Raw genomic sequence first — 24158 nt, forward strand, 5'->3', positions numbered from 1 at the left:
AATTTAAGGTCTTGAATTTAGGCATCTATCTCTTTAAAAACTCCTGCTCTTTCTAAAACTCCGCCTTCAGGAAGTCCTCACAACATTGCTCCCCGATTAGCCCGTTAGCAACCTTTTTACCAGCGTTGCCTGAGTAGTAAGTAGCTCATAGATGCAAAGTTCCACCAGCTGTTTGCTAATTGCTGCTGGCTAGTCTGAAGGAGCAGAGTGGGGTCATTGTGAGAGAAGACTGCTCAGTTTGGCAGAAACTTGGAAGCTGCAGTTCTGAAGAAGAGCTTTGTTCTGGAAGGCGGGGCTAGGTCCAACCAGGCGTTGTGCACAGCTGAATAGTTGCCATGGGAGATTAAAGGATTTCTCAAACATGCATGAAAGAATATAGGCAACACTCTAGGTATGTTTTTGATTAGGAATTAACCTTATAATGTAAAGCTAAAAAAATCTCCCTTTTACATAATAGTGACTCTTTAATATATAAAGTGGTATTTGTTATTAAGGCGGCCATACTTTTTAATTTAAAAATGATATCAAAGGTATTTGAAGAGTCCTTTTTTTGGTTTCTTTATTGGAAGATATTTGAGGCTGAGGCTGGTCCATGAAAATCTCAGCAACTCGGTACTTAATACCACATTCCAACTTTTCCTTTTCCAACTTTGTTCAAATGTGGTTGCCATCATAAACAGGCTAAGCTCCAGGAAGCTGCGGGCGTCCCACCACGCTCCTGTTTTTGTTATCAATATGAGGGCCGTTCCTTCAGTGAAGCGTTTCCAGGAACAACTCGCTCCGAACGACAGTGACTCATCCTCTTCCTCTGGAGCGGTCGGCGCCGACCTCAAGGTAAAATTCCTGTACTTGATGTACGCAGCTTGTAAACTGAAGCGAGTCACACGGGCTTGGAATCACAGGATTAAGGGTTTGGATTAAATGCGTCTCACGCATGTTAAGGGTAACGAGGACAAACCAACAAGTGACTCTTTGGCAATTGCAACGAAATTCAAACCACTGAATCTTTGTATTTTGTATTTCACCTCAACATATCTACATGTATCAGAAAATGAGCACCGCAAAAAGTACTTAACCTTAGTTAGGTCTGAAATACTTCACTTTATCTTGATTATATTTATTATTGGAGGAAGTGTGTAAAAGACCCCCATCTGACCCCTCAGAGAGGGTTCAGAGTAATGGTGGCTGGGATGTCCGTCTACCAGATTACCTGATGACTGCAAGGACTTTGTGGGATTATTACCTATGAGCCTGTCTGGAGGCTGAAGTGACCCCACACTGTGTACAGAGAGGGATGACAGTTGGGTCATCTCAAGCAAAGCCAGCACAGCTTGGCAGGTATTTTGTCGCATTTTCATCTTTTTGTTCGTTGTCATTTATGAAAGCAAAGTAGCGACAGTAACAGTTTGCATTTCTCGTTCTGATTGTACTGAGAGATGCACAACAGTCGCTGCAAAAAGCTTGCCGAAAGGCCTGGAGCGCAAAGGCCTGGATCGCAGATGTGCAAATTATTTCCTTTGACTGAACTCTAGCCTGACTGACGCACATAATGAATGACTGCTGCTTTTTGTGTTTTGCTTGATTATTGTTGTTTTGATTGAAACGCAGCGCTAATAATACAAAAAGTGAGCGCCTGTGTTTTGGTGGCCCTCAATTACAGCACAAAGGACGAAGCTGATGACTCCAGTAATGATAACTGTGCCAACACCATATCTGCTGCTAACAGTGTCATAATTCAGTAAAACCTTCTCTAGATTTCCGTTGTTAAAATGCACATCAGTGTATTATTTTCTATCTGTAAAGAGTTTGATATCTAATGCGAATTAGCATCTTTGAACTAAAACTTTGTTAAAACTGGAGAAAAAGGGCATGGAGTCTACATATAACTACCAAAAATCAATAATAAAAAAAGCTAAAAGTTCACTCCATTTTCTTTTCCCGTTTCTACTTTTTTCTTTTTTTTACCAAATACCAAATACCAAAATGTTCCAGGACAATCAAACTGATTTTATCTGACAGAAATAACCATCATAAATACAAAATGCAGCTTTAAAATGATTCAATTTATTGATGTTTAAAAAAAAACACTCTTCAAACCAATGAGAAAAGTAATCACTCTGTGTTAAATCATGAACGGTGATGAAACTGCTGGTTATAGTTTTTGTAGGACTTTGTGGGAATCAGAGTTTAACATCACTGGTCACTCTTATGCCTGTTTACTGTCAGACCTCTTTACCTCCAGTGAACCACAGCAAGGACGTTATCCACAAGTTAAAGAAAAATACGGTGTGGCAAACTTTCCCAGGAAAGGTCAGTCTACCAAAAACATACCCTAAGAGTGACCGGCCCGTTTATCCTTCAGTGGAAACGCAGCTGCTCACCTGTCCGTGTTAACAGATTAAGACCTGAGTCTGGGACTGAGTCACGGATTAAAGCGTGAAGCTCCACACAGAGACAGCTGAGGGCAACGCTGAACAGAAATCACTAGTAGCTTTTAACAGTGAGGACACTTGCGAGATTTTATTTTGACCAAAATATGACAATATATATATATATATATATATATATATATATATATATATATATATATATATATATATATATATATATATATATATATATATAAAAAGAAAAGAAAAGTCAACCCAGGAGCAGTTTTCATCTTTAGAATAACAACATCAACCATTTTCTTCACGTTTGTGTAGCTGCAGCAGAAACAAACTTTTCCACCAAAAGTCAGGGTGATCAAAATCTGCATAGTCCATGCAGGTTTATGTCAGGTCACAGCAGGCTAATGGCTGAGTAGCTCTAAATCCTCAAACGTTCACAACAGCTAAAGCCTCCATAACAGAGCAGCAGGAGCCGGAGGAGCTGTTGCTGCGAGGCTAAAGGCCTGATGACTGACGTCAGCCGGTAGTGTGGGAAGCCCTGGAAACGGCTTAGAGCCGCTGCATGTTACACCAGGTATAGACACAGGTCGAGTTCAAGTCAACACTTGGTTTATTATGTACATAGTGAAATAATCCACACAATTCTGGTTAATGGGATTCAGTTAAAAGCTTGAGAATAAATCAGAATATCACATGTGAATTGAACCTGTGAAGACTTTGCAGAGAATATTGATTTATTTCCCTACTTTTCTTTATTTTAGCTTCAAAACATTGAGTTTGAACAGTGTTAGCCTAAAGTATAGCTGAATTTTGCAAGTAGGAATAACAGGCAGGCTTTTGGTTTACTAAAGGTGGGCGGATTGATACAAAAATATCAGTGATACCGAAACAGCCTGCATCAGTTCTGGATGGAGATTAGCATGGTAAAATGGATACTTTAGTTCCAGAATCCCTCTTGAAATTTTATCATATATTTTTGTATTATAGTTTCGCAAATTCCCAAAGCTACCCTAAAAAAGATTTTGTATTGATTTGCTCTCAAATGATAATTTTTCACACTTTGTTTCACTTAGTCGTTCTGTTGTTTCCGTCTATCACGTTAATATATTAAAGTATTTTGTACATGCCTTTAAACTTTCTCCATATTCTGTTCCAGGGTTTTATAAAAGTAATTCAAAGGGAAAACTACAGAAACAACTAAAGGTCAGACGTTTGAACTTAAATAATTAAAAGTATCGGCATCAGTATCAGTATCAGAATCGATATCTGTGATACTGGCTCAGTGTTTATCTGGTATCAGATACCAAAACTGCACACCTATATGATATTCTATGAATAACAAAAATATAAATAAATACCTAAATAGCGCAACACAGGTAAGCTTATGTTCTTCTTTCTTAAATTCATTCCTTGTTATTTCCCTGTTTGGCCAGAGGAGGCAGCCAAGAGCCCAGAAAGTTTTAAGGCTGCCCAAGTTTGGAAGAGTTTTATTGGGGCTTTAAGTTTATTTAAGTTGCGCAACCCTTCGCGTTCGCCATCCCGTTCCACTGTAACCCAGATTTGATGCCATCCAGACATTCATGGACATCCTACAAGTCTTTGAGCGACTTTGTTCTGACTGAAAAACTGTTTGTTTTGAGACTCCAGTCGTTCAGCTTGGATGAAGTTCAAGTTTCGGTGCAACATGTTGATCGAACACAGGTCGGTTGTTGGAATCGTATGTCCGTAGAGACTCAGGCAGCTTTAGTGAGAGCTGAAACAGCAACCGGTCGAACATCAAGTAAAACGCTCTGCTCTTTATTCTGTGTGAGGTCTGGTGCTGGCAAAGTCGACTGATCACCAAGAACTGATCACCCTGTCCAACTTTTCCCTTTCAGGTTAAAGTTCAGTGTCAAACTTTAGAATTAGGTGATCAAATTATTTCCTTCCTGGTTCTAAGAGGTTGATTTCTAAATAAATTCGGAGTCCTAAGGAATACACAGAATCCTCAGTGACTTCCCTCAGTGCAATGTACAGAGCTCTGTGCAAAAGAAAAGTACTGATGCTTACTGACATAATCTAATGTAATTCAACTTTCTCACATATTGTTACAAGACAAGGAGTCGGCCCCCAAATAAAACTCTGCTCACGGCCTCACACAACCTTGGAACGGCCCTGTCCAAGTGCCTGATGTCAGTCAGAAACAAACCACAACAACAGCAACCAAAAACAGAGTCATAAATCGACTTGCTCATCAGTCTTTGTCAGAGGGAGAGTCAGCAGATGCTGGGGGAACCGGATGGCCTCGCTGTTGCGGCGCATGTACGCATGGCCGCTGATCGGGTACCACATCTCGGTGAAGGTGAGGTTGGCCACGGTGATGGCGCAGCGGCCCAGGACCTTGAAGCCCGACTTGCGGTAGAAGGGGATGAGGAAGTCCTCGCACATCAGCATGGCTCGGCGCACATTGGGCAGGCAGCGCAGGTACTGCAGGTAGCGCCACATCAGAATGGGGCCTTTGCCCTGCTGCCTGAAGGTGCGATGGACCGCCAGGACGTGGATATGGACAGTGGAGCCGCAGGGCTTGTGGAGGGTCAGCGCATCCTGGAGGAGGACGGAGGAAAAGGGCAAAATTTTAGGGTGTTTTCACTTCTGATTGAAATTTTCAGCTGGTGCGGTTCGCTTTAACATTGCCCTGTGCCAAACAATCCAAACTAACTGAAAAACCTGTTTCCCTCCTCGCCTGCGGTGGCGCTGCACCAAGAATTACTAAAGGAGATGACACAAAAACCTCAGAAGAAGACATGAGTACAACTTCCTTCTTCATAAAATGTAAGCAAAACTGGAACAGCGTCAGATTTTAGCGGTTGTAGGTTTTCTTTTTTGTTTTTAGTAAAAGACTACGAACCATTTTTCCCGCTAGACTCTTGCATTTGTTTAAGTTGCATATACCCAGAATGCCCTGCGCTATGGTCTGCTTCCTGCTTTTGTTTGCTTGCGTTCACATATCCTTTCAAACCGCGCCTAAGAGTTCACTTTAATCTATACTAGACCTGGATATTTAAGCAGATCAGAGTTTGCTTCTTTGGTCCGCATGAGGCCAAAAAAAGCAAACAACAAACAAATCAGTCTTTGAAGACAAATGGACTAGAGTTCAGTTAAAGCAGACTAAACGTGACTGGTGTGAACGCACCATTAAAGCCAGTTTTAGCTTTAAGATAAGCTGAAGAAAGTTGACATTCTAGAATGAATCCCTTAACAAACCCTTCCTGCTAAAACTGCGAACACCACATCGGTCGCCCCCTATGATTTAGCCGCTCTGGGTGGTGAGCCATGTAATTATAAACCATAACGGGCTGGAGACCCAGAATGTCTTACTGAGGTGAGCCTGTCCTGGTCCCACAAAGATCCGATGATGAACGCCACCAGGCGGCCCTCTTCGAACCAGCCCATCGACAGCTCTGGACACAACGTGAGGAAATGACGCACTTCATCCAGGTGCAGCGGGCACTCCCCTGATACTGAGATGAAAGCTGGAAAAGACACGATCACGATTTAGCATGGATTTCAAAAATAGACAGTTCATTGTGCATAATATTTGAAAAGTAAGAATTTTATACAATTCTAAGGTTATGATGCCAGAATTGATTTTATGCAACTACAGAGGACACAACCATTGCAATTCCTATTCTATGGAAGACCAAAAGTGTCAGAAATGAATTCATGGATAAAATGTTAAATGAACAATTAACAATATTTTTATGTATTGTGATCATCTAAATTCTATTTGATTTTACTTGATAAAGACATCCATGGATTAAATACATATCTAAAAAAATATTTATATTTTAATGTTTAAAGAATTTAACATAACTGCATACATAATTAATTCAATGTAAAAAAAATACATAAAACAATGTTATTCACTGCTAAAAACACATGCAAGTATATCTTTTCTTTAATTGCTTATTGAATTTGCACATTTATTTGCCCTATTAATTGAAGTCGGTGGGCAGGGATAACTCTGGTATGGAGAAGGTAATTGGTCGACGGTTAACCAGTAAGGTGTGAGGGTTTATTTAAAACCAAAAAGACAGTTGGAATTATTTTTTAAAATAATTTATAGAAAATATTCTTTAAAAAAAAAAAAAAAGGCTTAAATAATTTTATTTACTTCAAAGATTTAGTATTGTTTCATAAAATACCCACAATTCTTTAAGAAATGAATTAATTAATTTAGTCATTCATTTATGCATTTTTCATATTTTATTACAAATAATCACATATAGAATAATTGAATTCCTAGAGTTTGTGGCCCTCCGTAGGGAGCCAGCCGGCCCACTTACCCTCCCTCTCGATTTCAAACACGCTGATCGCGTCCTGCGTGTTGAGCGGCCGCACCTCGCTGGCTGGTAGCGTGTGTCTCCGCTGGATACCGGGCGAAACTGAAGGTGAAGTCTGCATTGGCTTGATGAAAGGCTGGGCGCCCACCACAGACATCATACGAGTCACAGCTCCTGTCCTCCAGAGGGATCAGAACTTTTCTATATTCTTTTTCCTCTTTCTTTTTTGTGCACGTGTGTGTGTGTTCCTGGTCTCCCCCACTCCCCGCTGCAGCAGGATCACCTCTGCGGGGGCCCTGCAAGGAGAAGTGGACGGTCAGCGTGTGTATTTATGGTGCAGCTCAGCCTGGATGATTCACGGGCTGATTTGCATTTGAATATTTGCGGAATGAATGAAAGTCATAAAAAAAAAAAAAATAAATTGGAGCCCTGCGTCATAAAAAAAAAATAAATAAATTGGAGCCCTGCAATTAATCGCGATTTGTTTTGGTCAGTTAAAGTGAGGGGACGATAATTACTTAATAACTGACTCCCAGTAAATCGCCGCACCTCCGGCCTATTTATAACAGCTGTGGGATTGACGTTTTAACATTTCTGCACTGCAATTAAAATATCTCGCAGGCAATAAACGCTTTTTTTTTTTTTTTTTTACTGGTCCACATGTATGTCAGATTTATTGACTACAAACAGAACTTCCCCCAAAGCAACACAAAGGCCCTGCAGATACTTACCAGAGAGGAGAAAGGTGCGGAGGAATATCAGAGAAGGTTGTGAAGAGGTCTGCTTCTCCCCGAGTGTCTTTCCTGTTTGCGCGGACGTCTTTCTTCATTATGGGCTGATTATTACTATGAGTCACATGATGGAGGATTACAAAAGTTGTTTCCATAACTCGGCAGCATTAGATCCTTTATCTCCTCCCTGACAGAGCGCATAATGCTCTACAGGTGTCAGAGAAAACAATCGGCTTTTTAAAGATATATATAAGTGGTCACCTTCCTAAAATAATGACCAATAACTCATATTTTTGACTCACTGGCAAAAAGCAGAAAAAAATAAAAGAAAATGCATAATAATAATAATAATAACAATAACAACAACAACAACAACAATAATAATAATAATAATAATAATAATAATAATAATAATAATAATAATAATAATAATAATAATACAACATGATAATGAAAAAAAAAAATAACCTTGAGAATTGGTCAAGGTTTCATGTTTGCACCGACATTGTAAACTTGATAGACATGCCTTAATTTCAAAAAAGCAATAAAGAGCCTTACATATTCAATACTATGTAATAATGGTTATTAAAGTTATAGCAATATTATCAAAACATGTATTAGTTACTTTGATTCCATAGACTCAAGCAAAAATGTGGAATAAACCCATAGTGAACGTATTTGCTTCTGTCGTGTTTGTGCTTTCTGTAGCATTTCTCATATTATGTCTATGGACATTATGGTATTGTAGTTACCCCTTCCGGCAACAAGAGGGCAGAACCTAGAATTTGCAAAGGACAATATGACTAACGAGAAAAATATATAAATCTATTTAGAGACTAGATTCTATCTATATTATATAATGAGTATACAATAATTTATTATCACTGGAATAATAACATGTTTTTGAACACTAAATATAAACATAATCCTCAAGAATCCAAAATAACAGTCATGGTTTTACTTTTTCTTCGTTTTTGTGACGTCAGCGTTGCCTTTCCGCTCCTGCACGCAGCAGCAAACATGGCGGACGGCTAACACATTCGTTGTTTTAAAATAAGTCCTGGGTGGGGATTTTATCTTTAGGGCCACAAACAGTAACTCGTCCCGTGCTGAGTGTACCCGGAGGGCTGTCTGAACCTCGCCGCGGCCTGTATTTCTTTACTAAAGAAAGGTAAAACCAGCGATGCTTCCCTTGCTGCTGCTGTTGATGCTAACGCGGGTTTAGCTTCAGGTGCATGCTAATATGACCACCTGGGAGTTCTGAGTTTCTATAGAGTTTAAGTCCGTGGAGCTAATTCTTTTCAAAGTATATGTGTTATCGTATCTCCCCTGCATCGAGTCATACAGATATGTTATTTTAACTTAAGAAAGAGTCTTGGCTAACCTGTTAGCTGAGAGTGGCTAACTGCCACAAGACATTATCAATAAGTCAAACTAAGCAGTAGTACAGTGATATGTTTGCTTGGCGAGAATTTTGTTTTGCAATTCTTCATTGGAGCTACACGATGTTAAAGGCAGTCAGCCACGACGTGAAGAGATGTTTTAATTTTATGAATATGTATGTCCTTGAAACTCTCAACAATCTTGTATGAATGTTAAATCTTTTTCTCTGGCTGGAATAAATGTTTATTATTTTACTGTAATAGTTGATTTATGTAAAAACCAGAAGAGTGTTTTACATAAACTAGTCAAGAACGAGTCACAAAAAGGTATGTCAGAAATGACTAAAATGATCTAATTTCTTTCATTTAAAGTGCAAAATCGCTTATAATTCTTACTGCTGCTACAATATTATAAAATATCGAACGCTGTAAATATCTAAATATTTATATATAAATATATAAACATGTAATTTATTGATTTCATTTTTCAGTTTTATATGCAAACACAAGTTGTCTATATATCCTGCTAATTGATGCATTTATGGACCAGAAATGGTGGGAATTCTTTGTTTGAAAACATTTAGTGATTAGAAAAAAAGTCCTAGATTTTTGTTGCCATTTGACTTGCAGTTCAGAGACGGTTGAGGAACATTTGGATAATTCCCATCTGGCCTCTAAATCAGTTCACCTCAGGTCAAAAGGTCAAGCTTGTTACAGCAGAAAATATTTTTATTATTAAAAATAACCTTCTACCTCTGGTTGTTTGGCTTTTTAAAGCAAATATTCTGGTAAAATCCTGGAACGTAGTCATCCAACTTAGCTCAGGCTTGGATATAGAAGCACTTGAAAACATTAACGGATTGTTTGGTCTAATTGGCCTTGTGTAAATTAAATCCTAACAAAACAAAACAAAAAAATAGTTTTTTAGGCTTATTTGATTTGCTGTATCAGAAATTCTCTGTTTCCTAGAACCCAAAATGCTCACAAATCCAGCAAATGAAGCAAAAACAGCAGCTGCCACGTTATTAACAACACGTTAATAACGTCTACATACACGTTAACAACGTGTATGTAGATTTGCATTGTGAACTTTATTTTAAAAGATTTTTGCAACTAAGGTGAAGGAGACACACCGCAAAAATGGGGCGACGTTCCACCTCCTCCACCAAGAGTGGGAAGTTCATGAATCCCACCGACCAGGCTAGTAAGTATGAGGCTGTATACAAAGCCGCTGACCTGTTCAGCAACACCGGAACAACGTTTTTCCGTACCAGTAGGTTGATGTCGGTGCATTAACTGTAACTTTTTTTTCCTGCTTTCCACAGGAAAGGAGGCCAGGAAGAGGGAGTTAAAAAAGGTAAACGCACAACATTCGCTTAAATCTAGCAGGTGTTTTATTGAGTCGCTGACGTGGTGGATTCGTTTGGCAGAACAAGAAGCAGAGGATGATGGTGAGAGCAGCTGTGCTGAAGATGAAAGATCCCAGACAAATCATCAGAGACATGGAAAAGCTGGATGAGATGGGTGAGAGGAGGAATTTGTTGCAGTCAATATTGTTTCATACAGCTGAATCTATTTTTCTAATGCCTCTTTGACTTTTTCTTTTTCTTTTTTTAAAGAGTTCAACCCCGTTCAGCAGCCCTTGCTGAACGAGAAGGTGCTGAGGGACAAGCGGAAGAAGTTACGTGAGACGTTTGAACGCATCGTCCATCTGTACGAGAGGGAGAACCCTGAGACCTATAAGGAGCTTCGCAAACTGGAGCTGGAGTACGAGACCAAGCGAGGGCAGCTGGCTCTTTACTTCGACTCGGTCAAGGTGCGACCCAAACTCTGTTCACATTTCTGTCTGACACCTTTTCAACTTTATGGTGACGTTTTCCAAAAACAGCTTTTCGTGGGGTGATGAAAATCCAATCCAATCCATTCCAGCTCATTTAAAGTTGAGAATTATTCAGTCTCTGTATCCTGTGAGCTTCCTAACTTTAGATACGCTTTGTTTTCCAGAACGCAGAGTCAGTGGAAGTGGACAGCATTCCTCTACCCGACATGCCTCACGCCCCGTCCAACATCCACATCCAGGACATCCCGTTACCGAGGGCTCAGCCTCCGTCCATCCTCAAGAAGACCTCGGCTTTTGGGTGGGCTCCTTTTGTTGACGCTATCTGGAGAGCATCGTTTTGCTTCGTCAACGGGCAAAACAGAGATTCTCAGCTTTGATGGAAATTCGATGTGCTGGATTCAGTCAATCTGTTATACCAATTAGATGATAAGACAAGTTCACTTTGAAATCGACAACATACCGACAAGGAAGCAAAAATCAGACTTGGATTGTAACCAGGTAGATTTACTCAAGTTACTTATTGGAAAAAAATGTGACTTTTAGGAGTATTTTTTTTTTACTTGAGTCATTTTATTATGAAGTATTGCTACTCTTATTTCAGTAAAACCTCTGAGTAACTTCAGAGAACGTAGAACAAGCTTGTTTAAACCAAAAAATTCACCAGACAAACACCTGCAGTTTTTGTTAAAGTTTCATAAATTTTATATTGACAGAAACAGATTTGGAAAAATGTTACTTCCCCAAACTAGCGCTATGCTACAAAATTAATTGTTTCCATTCGGGTCCATAAAAATACCCAAATTTCCACATAATGTTGCCTTTTGGTCCGTCAGATCGTGTAATTTTTAAATATTAAATGATTGTTTTTATCAGTTACTCAGTGCTTGAGTAGCAGTTTTACCAAATACTTTTTTACTCTTACTTGAGTAAACATTTTGGATACTCTGTCTGACATCAGCACTCTAAACAAATCCAGAAAGAGTTTCTCTTCAAAATATATGGAATTTTAAAATGAAAAGCTATCATTGAGCCAAAATATACCAACAGAGACCATATCTCAAATTAACATCTATTTAAATAAAACGAGAGAAAAAAGGAAAATATTTTTAGAATTGATCAGGGATTAAAAATAAAAGCAAAGTGAAAAAAAACACACATTCTACAAGTACAAAACAGAAAATGTACATTGATTTATTTTACTAATGTGTAATTATTGATATTTGTAGCCCTTATTTCCATGATGAAGCCCATGCAAATAGGACCAGTAGGGGGCAGCATTACGCTAAGCCATCCTGCAGCCTGAACACTGTCAAAGCGATGGTTGTGTTTAAGGTGACTGATCAAATTTGACGTGTTAAATGCTTTGTTTTTCTCCTCGCAGAACTTTCTTTCAAAATTTGTTAAAGAAAGGAAGTCTTGTGAAGGAGTGGGAGCTTTTGTTGAAAAAAGATAAACAAAAACAATTATCGTAATTGCACTTAAAAAATTGATTCTCCAAAGCCTCGACTCAGTGGTGCTGAATATAAATGCTCATCTCACTTTTTAGGTTTTTATTTGCTTACGGAAAAACAAGTTTGACTTTTAATGTCGGAAATCTTCACACTGAACCACAAATATAAGTTATTTTAATTACATTAGAAGCACAATATTCAATCCCAAAACTATTCATGCCTCTTTCAGGTGTATATCAGGTTAAATTGTTAACTAACTTTACCAACACGTTTCTTCTGGTTGGAAGTAATTTGAATCTGTAAAGGGAGTTAAAGATTAGGTGACGTTCACACAGCAGGCGAATGTGACCCAAATCCGACTTTTTTCACAGCAGTCTGATTGGACCAATTCTGATCTTTTCACCTAAAAAACAAAATAGATTTGTCCCACTTTCACAAGTGTAGCTAAATATTATATCTGATTGTTTTCAAAGCGGGCTGCACAGTGGCGCAGTTGATAGAGCTGTTGCCTTGCAGCAAGAAGGTTCTGGGTACGATTCCCGGTCTTTCTGCATGGAGTTTGCATGTTCTCCCTGTGCCTGCGTGGGTTTTCTCCGGGTACTCCGGCTTCCTCCCACAGTCCAAAAACATGACTGTCAGGTTAATTGGTCTGTCTAAATTGCCCCTAGGTGTGAGTGTGTGTGTGCATGGTTGTGTGTCCTGTGTGTCTCTGTGTTGCCCTGCGACAGACTGGCGACCTGTCCAGGGTGAACCCCGCCCCCCGCCCGGAACGTTAGCTGGAGATGGGCACCAGCAACCCTCTCGACCCCACTGAGGGACAAGGGTGCAAGAAAATGGATGGATTTGCTTACGGTGTCTTCATGATGCCACAAACTGTTTCCAGCAGCAGTAATTCTGTTTTTCCCTGAATGTCTCAGCAAACCGACGACCGGTCCCGGACTGGCGTCAGTCCCCAGTCTCCCTCGATTACCCCCTGGGAAGAAACCACCCGGGCCCCCACCGGGGCCCCCGCCACCGCAGGTTCTGGCGCTGTACGGCATCCCGTCTCGACAAATCTACAGCGCCGAAACAGGTGACGCTCAAACTGTTTTCCTGACTCGCTAACCAAACCTAGCTTCTTCTCGCCGTGTTTCATCTCTCCATTTGTCCCCCCCCCCCACCTCCCCAATCTGTCGGCGCAGACCTGTCCATCCCTGGGCTGGACCGGGACTCCGCCGGGGACCTGGGGCGAGACCGGGACAGCGGGAGTGACAGCGACAGGGACCGGGACGACGCGGACGACGACAGCGACTCAGAGGAAGACAGCGAGGAAGATGGAGACGAAGGTGCGGACGGTGACCGGGACGAGGACAGGAGCGAGAGACACGCCGGTGAGAGGCGCCGGAAATGTCCGACACGTTAGAGGGTCTCCTTCTCTCATTAACTTACTGCGTGGACGTCCGTCCCCTGCAGGTCGCAGTGTGCGTTTTGCAGATCTCGCAGCCGACGAGTCCCGGGATGGAAAGAGGAAGAAGAAGCGAGTGGTGAAGAAGACGAAGGCCATCACTCCCCTGCAGGCCATGATGTTACGGATGGCAGGTACCCTCAATCAGAGAATCACAATTACTAGTCTTGGGAATTCTGAATCGATTCAAAACGCTTAAAATTAGATTTTTTTTGTTAAATTATATTTTGAACAATTGTTTGATATTTATTTATTTAAGAAAAAGCCAGACAGCTAAGCTAACCTAAGCTAACCCAGCTTAAGTTACTGACTTTTATTCATCAGTTTAAATATAAATTGATGAATTTTGATGCAGTTTGTAACATTACAGAATTGGTTTAAATAAATGTTCTGTTTGTAAAATAAATAATAAATCATGAAGTCGCTCAGAGGACAAATCATAGAATTAGGCTGAATAGATCTGCCCTTATGGATCAGGCACATTGTCACCGAATCTTAATTTATTTTTCAGCATCGATGTAGATATTAATATCAAATCAGAGCATCTCTAATCGTTACTACATGTACTTGTTTTTTTTCTAACGTGAAAAGGTGCTGCATTCTGTTTGTTTCTTTATCTTCAGGTCAGTCCATTCCGGAGGAAGATGAGGAAGAGGAAGTAGAGGAGGAATACACGGACGAGTCGGATGGCTCCGACACTGAGGACCGGGGCCCGCCGGGGGACCCCCAGCCCCACATCATGCCCAACCAGCGCCTGCCCCCTCCTCCTGGGGCAGTGGGGCAGCAGGGACCTCCCCCCATGCAGGGCCCACCGATGACCGGGCCCCCTCCTCTAGGACCTCCGCCAGCTCCTCCAATGAGACCCCCCGGTCCGCCCTCTGGCCCGCCCCCGGCGCCACCTCCAGGTTGGTTTGGTTCACCAGAAGAAGCTCATTGTTGTTCAGAGTTCAGCCTGTAACCCAGAGGAAATACTCTACCTTTTCTAGGCGCCCCTCCGTTCTTGAGGCCCCCTGGTATGCCTGGAGGGATCCGGGGCCCGATGCCTCGTCTCCTGCCCCCCGGTCCCCCACCCGGCCGACCACCCGGCCCTCCTCCGGGCCCCCCGCCCAGTCTCCCTCCAGGCCCTCCGCCGCGTGGACCACCTCCCAGACTACCTCCCCCAGGACCACCAGGTAGGGGTTATGTGGAGGTATTCACACCTCTTAAACTTTACTTGAATAATAGAAGGAAAAGAAACCCGTTTTTCAATATTTCAGAAAAACAATATTTCAGAAAGAACTGAAAAAATGTTTTACTCTGATGGTTGTGAATAAAAATTGTGTTCTATTAGTTGCTTTCAACAGTGAGCCATGGTAACTCTGGAGGAGCTGCAGAGATTCACAGATTAGCTTTGTTAATCTGTAAACGAGTCTTAAAGCTGCAGTATTCAACTTTTATAAAAAATAAATGTTTTTTTACATATTAGTTAAAATTGTCACATTTTCCCGTCTGACAGTATAATATGAGACAGATAATGTGAAAAGATCAAGCTCCTTCACTTCCTCCCAAAAATAACCAAAAATAACCAATCAGAGCCTGGAGTGCTGTCAAACAATTAAGCATCATTAATAGGAATTTATTGTGACAATAATAAATCAAAAATCTTATAGCCAATTTTATTTTATGATTAACGCCCACACCAACTAACAAATTTAAAAATATGATGGGAAGAAGCAATAAATACATCTTGTCACTTTTATCGTTATCCCAAAATATCACAATAAAACTTTTAAAGCTCGCTCAGCCCTAGTGTGAATACTTTTACACGACACCTTGACCTGCCCACGTTTTCTGTACTTTTCTGTATTTGTTTTCATTAAACTCCCATGTTTTGTGCGTCTCTTCACTCAGGTATCCCCCCTCCTCCTCCGAGAGCCGGAGGCCCCCCTCGCCCCATGGCGCCCCCCCTCTCCATGTTTCCTCCGCCTCTCAACTCCAACGTGCTCAGCGCCCCTCCCAGCATCTTGCCGAGGCAGAAGGCCCCCGGCTCCGGCCAGGACGGCCCACAGAGCAGCATGCCGCCGCCAGCCATGCCCATGCGGCCCGGCGTCATGCAGATGCCGCCTCCGCCCGGCACGGCCAGCAGCCACCACCACACGGCCACCATCGAGAAAAGAGCCAACATCACCTCTGCGGCGGCCGGAGGGGCGGCGGGCGCAGGGGGCGCCACCATCTCTGCCAAGCCTCAAATCATCAACCCCAAGGCGGAGGTCACCCGCTTCGTGCCGACGGCGCTGCGGGTGCGTAGGGACACGAGCGGGTCAATGCGGGGGCCGTCGACGGGGCCCCTGGAGAAAGCGGGCGGGGTTGCGGCAGGACGGAGGGGAGACGACGGGATGGGAGGACAGTGGCAGAAACAGCAGGTGGCTGCTCCTATGGGGTTGGTCAACCCGTCGCAAGTGGGGTCTGTTCCTCAGCCCAGCATGAAGACTAAAGACCAGGTTTATGAAGCATTCATGAGAGAGATGGAGGGACTGCTGTAAGAGTCTACGAACTACAGAAAAGTTGTTTTTTTTTCTCTCGTTTGCTGTGCAGAGTTGTAGAAGTAGCTGTATTTAGAACATTCAGTAATATCATTTCTCTCATCGAAAGAAAAAAAACCTATTTGGGCTACAACTTTAGCATAATAAATTTGATCCTAAGTGTGTATTAAAACATTTCTATTGGTGGTTAACTGAACACTATGCTCTGCACGGCATTGTTTTGTTTGTTTTTATTTTTTAAGTCTGACATGTGCTTCTTTTCCAACAAGTTATTTGACCTCAGTGATGCAACTTTGTGTAATTGATTATTCTTTTTGTTTTTACGGTCGATCATCTAAATATGACGTGTGAAGCGGTTTGTCCTGCAGCCAAATAAAAATCGGTTCAAACATGTTTTGTCGTCATGTTGCTGCTGAAGAAGATGGAAGCATCGACCGGATGAAACTTCCTAAACTAATTCATTTTGTCGTTGTTTAAAGTGTAAAAAAACAACTATTGCTTAAAGCTTCGTGATATCGATAATGAAGTTGTCAGAAAAACTCCACTTCCCATCATGCTTTGGGTTCGCGTTTCCGCAGCTGCGCAGTTTAGACGGGAAGACACGTTGGGACGGGGAAGCATGGAGGACCGGAGTCCGGAGCAAAATACCGGTGTAAGGCCGGAGGAGTCTGGAAGCGACGATGATGAAGAACAGGTTAATACTGGAGGAAGTGAGGAGGCGGTGAAGACCTTCAAGGATCTGGTAGGTTTGTTTCCCCAGAGCCAATAAAAGGAGACACGTTAGCAACAAAGCGTTGTCGGATTTCGCATTAGCTAAGCGAAGCTAACGCATTGTGTAAACACTATTTTCTCAAATGAGACGTCCTTACTTTGTGTCAGTGTCTGAAATATGTCTAACTATTAAAAACGCCATAGCAGCCACCTTTTAAAACTTTTTTTTTTTTTTTTTTACCTCTGCAGGGCGTTACCGAGGTTCTCTGTGAAGCTTGTGATCAGTTGGGATGGAAGAGTCCAACCAAGATCCAGGTGGAAGCTATTCCAGTAGCACTTCAAGGTTTGATACAAGTTACTTTTCTCACTCTCGGTGCTAAATAGTTTGCAATGCTTTGAAGAGAAAACAAGTCAGGTGTACAGGACGCAATGGAGAAATGACGGATGGTTAGGGCAGAAGTTAGTAGTGTGTTGTTTTGAATGCTCAATGACAAATAGTTGGAAAATAAAGTAATTATAGCGATAAATAATATTGTGGTATAATAGTAGTGACATAATATTGCACACATTCTTAAAGATCAATAAACTTTAAATTCTAGTGAACATTTAACACTGGAACTGGAAGACACTTATAAAAAAATATCCCAAATGTATAAACAAACAACAAATTAAATGAATTAACAAGTCTCCGTAAGTTGTCCTTAAAAAATGGCTAGTTGAGACCAAAGCACCAGACTGAATATGTTTGAGATCCATTTTATGATAGAGAAAAGAGAAAAACACTACATTATGCAAATGGAAATTATTGAGCTCGTTTTAATTTTTGCGATATGCCTGATCATAACCGTTGAACTTGTTCCTATTTTGTCACTTAGTTGGATTATTATCGATACACTGCATGACTGCCCAACACAAAATAGTGCATGTTTGCCAGTTTTTCCAAGTTCTCGCTTTCTTCCAGAAATGCAGATCTGCAAAGTGTGGTGTGCGTTTAAATTCGGCACTCCCTGAGTAAATATTTTGTAGAAGCACCTTTAATTTATAGACCTGCAGTTTTTTGGGGGGGCACATCTTTTTTCTAGCTTAGCCAATTCCTTTAGTTTCAAAGTGGGTGTAGAGTGTCTGCGAACTGTTTTCTAATCTTTTCCCACAAATGGATTTTGATCTGAACTTGGACTAGGCCGTTCTAACACACAAACATGCTTTGGCTTTAAACCTTTCATTCCACTGTTGATATTTTCAAGCATAGATGTAAAATCCAACAGCCAATGAGTCGTGTTGATCCTCCTGAAACCGCAGGCAGAGATGTCATCGGCTTGGCAGAGACAGGTTCGGGTAAGACCGGTGCGTTCGCTCTGCCCATCCTCCAGTCTCTGCTGGCTTCACCTCAGCGGCTCCACACCCTGGTCCTCACCCCCACCAGAGAGCTGGCCTTCCAGATCTCTGAGCAGTTTGAGGCTCTGGGCTCCAGCATTGGGGTCAAATGTGGTACGTGTCCATGAAACATTACCTGGTTTGTTGTTGGGGATGGAAACACTTTAAAAAAATTTTAAATTAATTTTCAACTCGTCTCACATCTGTTGCAGCTGTGATTGTTGGAGGAATCGACATGATGTCCCAGTCGTTGGTGTTGGCAAAAAAGCCACATGTTGTTATTGGTAAGAGAATAATTATTAGGGATGCAAGTTATCGACTTAATGAGTTAATCTAAAGTTGATGAATCGTATCAATCGACTGATTAACTGATAAGCAGCCATTTTCTTAAAAGCCCGAGTTTTCTTTTGTATCAAGAGGGCATATCGTCTTTCATAACTTTCTTATGTGGAGTTAAAAAATAAAACATAAAAACAAAAACGCATAATTATCTTTAAGCATTTTTTGTGTCAGCTGTGTTAAATTTTGACTGAATAAACAGAAAATTGTGAGTTTCTCACATTACTAAGCATAAAAAGCCCTCAGAATCAACCGTGTTTATTAACAATATGTTTTTTTATGCTTCTTGTTCTCGGTTTCGTAGCGAATCAGTAAACTTTGTTGATAAGTGGATGCTGCTCCGTCATGCAGCTCTGCGCTATTAAGGTTTAAGAAGGTTTGAGAAGGTTTAAGAACGTTAATAATTCATAACAGAACCGCTTGAAGTGCATTTTTAATCTCATTACGGACTCCGTTTGGACCGTTTGTCTTATGAGATGCGTCCGCCATCTTCAATTCTGTATCATCACCCAGCGGCGCCCTCTGCTGGATGGCGGTGAAACTACCACACCAAAAGAAGTACTAAACGGGCTTTATTAGTTAATTGAATGGAACAAATTTTAATCTATTAAACCATTGATCCACAATTAATAGTTGGTCGATTCATTGTTTTGCGTCCCTACTGTTATGTTTTTTTTTTTGCAGAGATGTTATCAAAAAGTACGTTAGCCATCAAGAAAAGAATAAACTTTGTACATGTAAAAATTAACAATTAAATATATATCCTTTTTTTTTTTTTTTTAGCCACTCCTGGTCGGCTGATCGACCACCTGGAGAACACAAAGGGCTTCTCCCTGCGAGCTCTGAAGTTCCTGGTCATGGACGAAGCAGACCGGATTCTCAATATGGACTTTGAGACTGAGGTGGGTCCGGACAGGACGGACTGGTATTCGCTCTCCTTTAACCTATTCGCATTTTTAACGCTACTTCAACAAACTTAAATGAAATAAAAGGAAACAAATCCTCAATAAGTAATTTGTGACTACAGCTGTCCTTCTGTTGGCATGGTTTTTATTTATTTTTTTTTTTTGCGTGATCAAGCTTACTCGCGTGCGACTTTAATTGCATTTCTTATTTATTGTCGTAAATTGTGTTTTTACGACATTAGCGACAGAGTTTTGCACACATTTGTAATGGAAGCTTATTCTGGCTTGCAACTCTGTTTTGATGGTTTTGTGATCCTCAATATCGCAGCGTTTTCAAGAGACTTTGTCATTTTTGACCTTTCACAGTCAGTTCAATTGAAATTTTTTGGCCCATTTTTGCCTGAAGAAAAGATGCTGCCCGATAATTATGCACACCTTGATGTAGGGTGTTCACCTCCTCAGGCCATATTCTCTCTCATTGCACAAGCCTCTTTTCCATTCTAGTTGTACTAGAAGAAACATCAATATTCCGCTAATCTGAAAAAAAAAAAAAAAACAGTTTCGCAAGTGCCATCAAATAAGAACCACAATTAAAATCACACGTGGATAACTATGTCCATGCTGCGCCGTGATCCTCCAACTGCTTCCTGTCATCTTTCTTTGTGGTTTCCGTCAGTTGACTCGTGTGATTACAATTTTGCAAAATTTCTACACGTTCATAAAACCATCTCATCCTAGTGCAAAACCTTTTTTTCTTTTTTTGTTATTAAATTGCCGTGTTTCCACTAAGCGTATTTATTTTCAAAATCTGAAATTTCACAATCGTACGGTGGGTAGAAACGCAGCACCAACCGACACACAACACCAGAGCGGCGAGCGTCGACGTCACTTCGGCTCATTTCAACACAGAATCTGTTCACCTGTAACGCCTGTGTTTGAGTTTTGCTTTTGTTTTTCCAGGTGGACAAGATCCTGAAAGTCATTCCCAGAGACAGACGTACCTTCCTGTTCTCGGCCACCATGACCAAAAAAGTATTCACGCACACCTCTGCGTTTTTCTATAAACTCCCCACGTTGTAATACTTGTTGGTCCAGCTCAGATGTTGCGTTGCGTTGACTTACAGGTCCAGAAGCTCCAAAGAGCAGCTCTGAAGGATCCTGTAAAGTGCGCCGTATCCACAAAGTACTCCACAGTAGACAAGCTGCAGCAGTACTACGTCTTTATTCCATCCAAGTACAAGGTAGGAAGTGGTTTGATCTGATCTCGAGCGAGTTTCCTTTGTTTTATTTTCTCTGTCGGCGCGTTTTAAATTGCCAGTTGTGTTGCAGGACTGTTACCTCGTGTCCATCCTGAACGAGCTGGCCGGGAACTCCTTCATGATTTTCTGTAGCACTTGTAACAACGCCCAGCGGGTGGCGCTCATGTTGAGGAACCTGGGCATCACCGCCATCCCTCTTCACGGACAGATGAGTCAGGTAGCTCTCGCTTTTTTCCTTTAAATCGTTAAGCTGAAAAATGATAAAATACCAGACTCTGAAACGAAACAACCGCTCCGCTTCGGTCAGAATAAACGTCTCGGCGCGCTCAACAAGTTCAAGTCCAAGTCGCGCTCCGTTCTCCTGGCAACGGATGTGGCGTCCAGAGGCCTGGACATCCCGCACGTCGACTGCGTCATCAACTACGACATCCCTACGCATTCAAAGGTAGGACGGGGCTTTATGTCGTCGTAAATATTTTATTTAATTTCTCCGATAAAGTGGTGACGGTGAATCCATCTGTTCTCCCAGGACTACATCCACAGAGTGGGGCGAACAGCCAGAGCGGGGCGGTCTGGGAAATCCATCACTTTTGTCACACAGTAATAAAAAGATTTCATTTGATCATTTTTACATTGCATTCTAATTGCTTTTTTTTAATTGTTATTATTAATCTTGCCATCTCTGATCCTGAAGGTATGATGTGGAGCTTTTCCAGCGGATCGAAAGTTTGATCGGGAAGAAGCTGCCGGCGTTTCCCACACAAGAGGAGGAAGTGATGATGCTGGTGGAGAGAGTGAGCGAGGCTCAGAGATTTGCCCGGCTGGTAAGTCGCCTTTGGACGATGCTCGACGTTCTCTGTTGTGGTTTGGCCAAAAATAATTATAAATCATTGTAAAATTAGCAAATTAGCTTAAAACTTCCAAGATGGGACACCACCTGCTTATCAGGAAAATAAAAGCCAAATAGTTCAGCCTCCAAAAATACCTACCTGCTCAACTACTAAGTAAAAGATAAAAGAATATTGCAAACTAATAAAACTATCAAAAAGTGAAAAATATGCAAATAAAAATAGACAAATGAAATGATGTGACAGTTGAGAACAAACATTGACTGTTGAGAAATTGGGTTTATTTATGAAAAATTAAGATTAGTTTGCAGCAGAATATTCTGTGGATTCTTCACTCAATAACACCAAAAATATGTTGGAATACAACATGAAATAACCCACAGAATGATAAATAGTAATATCACACTCCAGTATGGATGTGTATGATTAAAGACCAATGTTTGCTTTCAAGAGTTTTAGAAATAAGGCCAGAATAACTTAATCTAATTAAGGTAAATCAAGAACAGCAAGTAGTATTTGTTTGAAATGGCCAGCTAACAATTAAAACGGAAGGAAAAATAAAACATTAATTTTAGAAAGTAATTTTTGATTAAATAGTTAGCTGAATTAGAAGTCAATATATTCTTGGTTAATTACTTCTTAATCTATAAGTCGCTGTAATTTTGGATCTGATTTAGTATTATTTGATAATAGGATTAAAACAGACATAAATTAGCGTTTTATTGTTTTAAACAATCAATTTTAGGTCCAACGTGAACTTAAAGCACCAGAAATAAAAGTATTAATATTGTGCTAATCCTGGCCGTTCAAGTAGAGAAAAGCTGTGTCTTGGAATACTGGGGCTAGCGTTAGCCTCAGTAGCATCTAGCTTTTATCTTTAGCTTAGCATTACGCTAAGATAACGGACTATTTTATCTGGCTCAGAGAGAAGAGAGGAAAGGAGAAGGGACTAAGGTCACATTACTTGATTAAAATGACTTCTTATCAGTCAATAGTCGTATTAAACTGTTTAATAACGTTTTAAAACCCAAACAGTTTGAAGGTATAAAATCCTCCAAAACCAATCACAGTGAAACTCAATCTTTTATTGTGTAAGCTAACTTTTTGTTTCAAGGCTTGAACAATTCCAGAACACATAAAATTTTATTTATTTTTTTATGGTACACCTTTCAAATTGGTGACTGAAAATTATATTAACCAATATTTCATCAAGCAGCAAAAAAAGGGAAGTTCTTTCCCCTTAGCTCTTTCTTAATAACTGCTTTTAAGCAAATAGGCAACATTCTGGGTAACCAGAAATAAACTTCCAGTGGGGAAAAAAATCCAAACTGTGGTGAACCACAGGAGAAAAAAAAAGAACTCATCATCAGGAATCACTTTCATCTCTGGCTCTATCAGATTTTATATGTTTGAAGATTTTTTGTCAGTCAGACAATTTATCTGCATGGAAATCCTGAACAGAAACGCCTGCTGAATTACATCACACACTCAAGAATGGAGACGTAATTAAAAAAACAAAAAAAAAAACAGATTTCTGTTTTTTTTCCCTAAAGTTTCTTATTGGTTTAAGATGGCACTCTTGCGTTATTGGTGATGGGTGAAAATAACGTGCCAATGTTTTTTTTGGGAACAAGTCTGGAGTGATTTGTGATGAAACCGATGGCTACTCTCGTTCAGGAAATGAAGGAACAGGGAGAGAAACGGAGGAGGCCCAAAGGTGGAGACGGAGACGGGGACGAGGACGACACGGAACAGGCGAGCGGAGTGAGGAAGAAAGTCAAGGGAGGGCCGGGCGGAGGGAAGAAGAGGGGCGGTGCAGCCTGGAGAGGAGGACGCTGAAGCGGGAAACCAAGCAGTAAAATGTACATAACCACAACACAAAATGCCTCTCCGCTCTCTGATGTAAACTTTACTATCATGACGGCTTGTTTTCCACACTTCGCTTTGCGAGCCGACGACTATTTAATGGCACAATAAGTGCTCTCTTTTGTCCATGTAGGACTTTTTTTTTTTCTTTCCCATTTGTAATAAAACTTTGCTGTAAAATCTCAAGCGTTCTCATTGGTGTTATGTCGGAATTCAGATGTCGCTGTCGGTCAGAGAGGAGGAGGAATGACTGGGATTTAAACCTCTAAGGGAGGAAAGACTCATGGTTATTAATATTTTAAATTGTATTTTTCTTAAAAAAGTATTATGAGTATTAATTATCAAAATATATTGCACTACAACGTAATAGAGCTTGTGTGATATGGATTTTACTAATTATTGTAGGTCTTCTAAATAAAAAGATGAGAAAACTAGCGTCTGTTCCTCCTGAGCTGTCAACAAAAATAACTTTCGAGTGAAGCAATTGGCATTTCGAAAATAAATTTGCTTAATGGAAACATTTGATAAAAACTTTGGCCCCAGGATGGGGTGTTTGCTTTTGACTTTTTTAAATTTATTTTTTAAAATCTCTATCAAAATTGGTTTATTTCACAAAACTGCGATGAAATTTGTTTTTCCTCACCACACAAGTCACATGATCAACAAATGGATGTTGCTCAAACAGGAAGTAGTTGGAGGATCATGGCCAGGTATGTTTTTTAATTTATCTTGTGAACAAACTTGTATCTGATTTTAATAGTTTGTTTATTTTTT

General features: G+C 40.7%; 3 protein-coding genes across 5 annotated transcripts; 2 read left to right on the forward strand and 1 right to left on the reverse strand.

The window, feature by feature from the left end:
• Nucleotides 1-2982: 2982 nt before the first annotated feature.
• Nucleotides 2983-7700, reverse strand: LOC103468403 (serotonin N-acetyltransferase-like). Its single transcript, XM_008415465.2, has 4 exons — nt 7444-7700; nt 6716-7008; nt 5748-5902; nt 2983-4973 (listed from the first exon to the last, which is right to left on the reverse strand). The coding sequence occupies exons 2-4, from the start codon at nt 6870-6872 to the stop codon at nt 4605-4607; spliced, it is 681 nt and encodes a 226-aa protein (XP_008413687.1). The 5' UTR covers nt 6873-7008; nt 7444-7700; the 3' UTR covers nt 2983-4604.
• Nucleotides 7701-8418: 718 nt separating this feature from the next.
• Nucleotides 8419-16475, forward strand: wbp11 (WW domain binding protein 11). 3 transcript variants are annotated; one of them, XM_081609712.1, is made up of 12 exons: nt 8419-8614; nt 9901-10029; nt 10151-10182; nt 10256-10349; nt 10445-10641; nt 10830-10963; nt 13034-13188; nt 13298-13486; nt 13569-13694; nt 14184-14465; nt 14547-14732; nt 15451-16475. In XM_081609712.1, exons 2-12 carry the CDS (start codon nt 9966-9968, stop codon nt 16080-16082), a joined length of 2091 nt encoding a protein of 696 aa, XP_081465838.1. In that variant the 5' UTR covers nt 8419-8614; nt 9901-9965; the 3' UTR covers nt 16083-16475. The 3 variants fall into 3 exon arrangements, with proteins under 3 accessions (XP_081465838.1, XP_008413689.1, XP_008413688.1); XM_008415467.3 differs by having other exon boundaries at nt 9929-10029; XM_008415466.3 differs by having other exon boundaries at nt 9944-10029.
• Nucleotides 16476-16620: 145 nt separating this feature from the next.
• ddx47 (DEAD (Asp-Glu-Ala-Asp) box polypeptide 47) lies at nt 16621-23570 on the forward strand. The gene is made up of 12 exons (XM_008415469.2): nt 16621-16824; nt 17043-17136; nt 18093-18281; nt 18380-18451; nt 19290-19408; nt 20372-20443; nt 20536-20652; nt 20741-20887; nt 20978-21115; nt 21200-21270; nt 21365-21494; nt 23196-23570. The coding sequence occupies exons 1-12, from the start codon at nt 16636-16638 to the stop codon at nt 23355-23357; spliced, it is 1500 nt and encodes a 499-aa protein (XP_008413691.1). The 5' UTR covers nt 16621-16635; the 3' UTR covers nt 23358-23570.
• Nucleotides 23571-24158: the final 588 nt, after the last annotated feature.

Source organism: Poecilia reticulata, chromosome 8 (genome assembly GCF_904066995.2).
Source record: "Poecilia reticulata chromosome 8, P_reticulata-male-v2, whole genome shotgun sequence".
Taxonomy (NCBI): domain Eukaryota; kingdom Metazoa; phylum Chordata; class Actinopteri; order Cyprinodontiformes; family Poeciliidae; genus Poecilia; species Poecilia reticulata.

Coding starts and splice junctions, on each gene's coding strand:
- wbp11 (XM_081609712.1), top strand. CDS start 9,966: ATGGGGCGACGTTCCACCTCCTCCACCAAGAGTGGGAAGTTCATGAAT. Junction 13,189..13,297: donor AATCTACAGCGCCGAAACAG/GTGACGCTCAAA, acceptor CTGTCGGCGCAG/ACCTGTCCATCCCTGGGCTG. Junction 13,695..14,183: donor CATGATGTTACGGATGGCAG/GTACCCTCAATC, acceptor CTTTATCTTCAG/GTCAGTCCATTCCGGAGGAA.
- ddx47 (XM_008415469.2), top strand. CDS start 16,636: ATGCTTTGGGTTCGCGTTTCCGCAGCTGCGCAGTTTAGACGGGAAGAC. Junction 17,137..18,092: donor TATTCCAGTAGCACTTCAAG/GTTTGATACAAG, acceptor CTGAAACCGCAG/GCAGAGATGTCATCGGCTTG. Junction 19,409..20,371: donor ATATGGACTTTGAGACTGAG/GTGGGTCCGGAC, acceptor TTGTTTTTCCAG/GTGGACAAGATCCTGAAAGT.
- LOC103468403 (XM_008415465.2), bottom strand. CDS start 6,872: ATGATGTCTGTGGTGGGCGCCCAGCCTTTCATCAAGCCAATGCAGACT. Junction 5,903..6,715: donor GTTTGAAATCGAGAGGGAGG/GTAAGTGGGCCG, acceptor TGTCTTTTCCAG/CTTTCATCTCAGTATCAGGG. Junction 4,974..5,747: donor ACCAGGACAGGCTCACCTCA/GTAAGACATTCT, acceptor GTCCTCCTCCAG/GATGCGCTGACCCTCCACAA.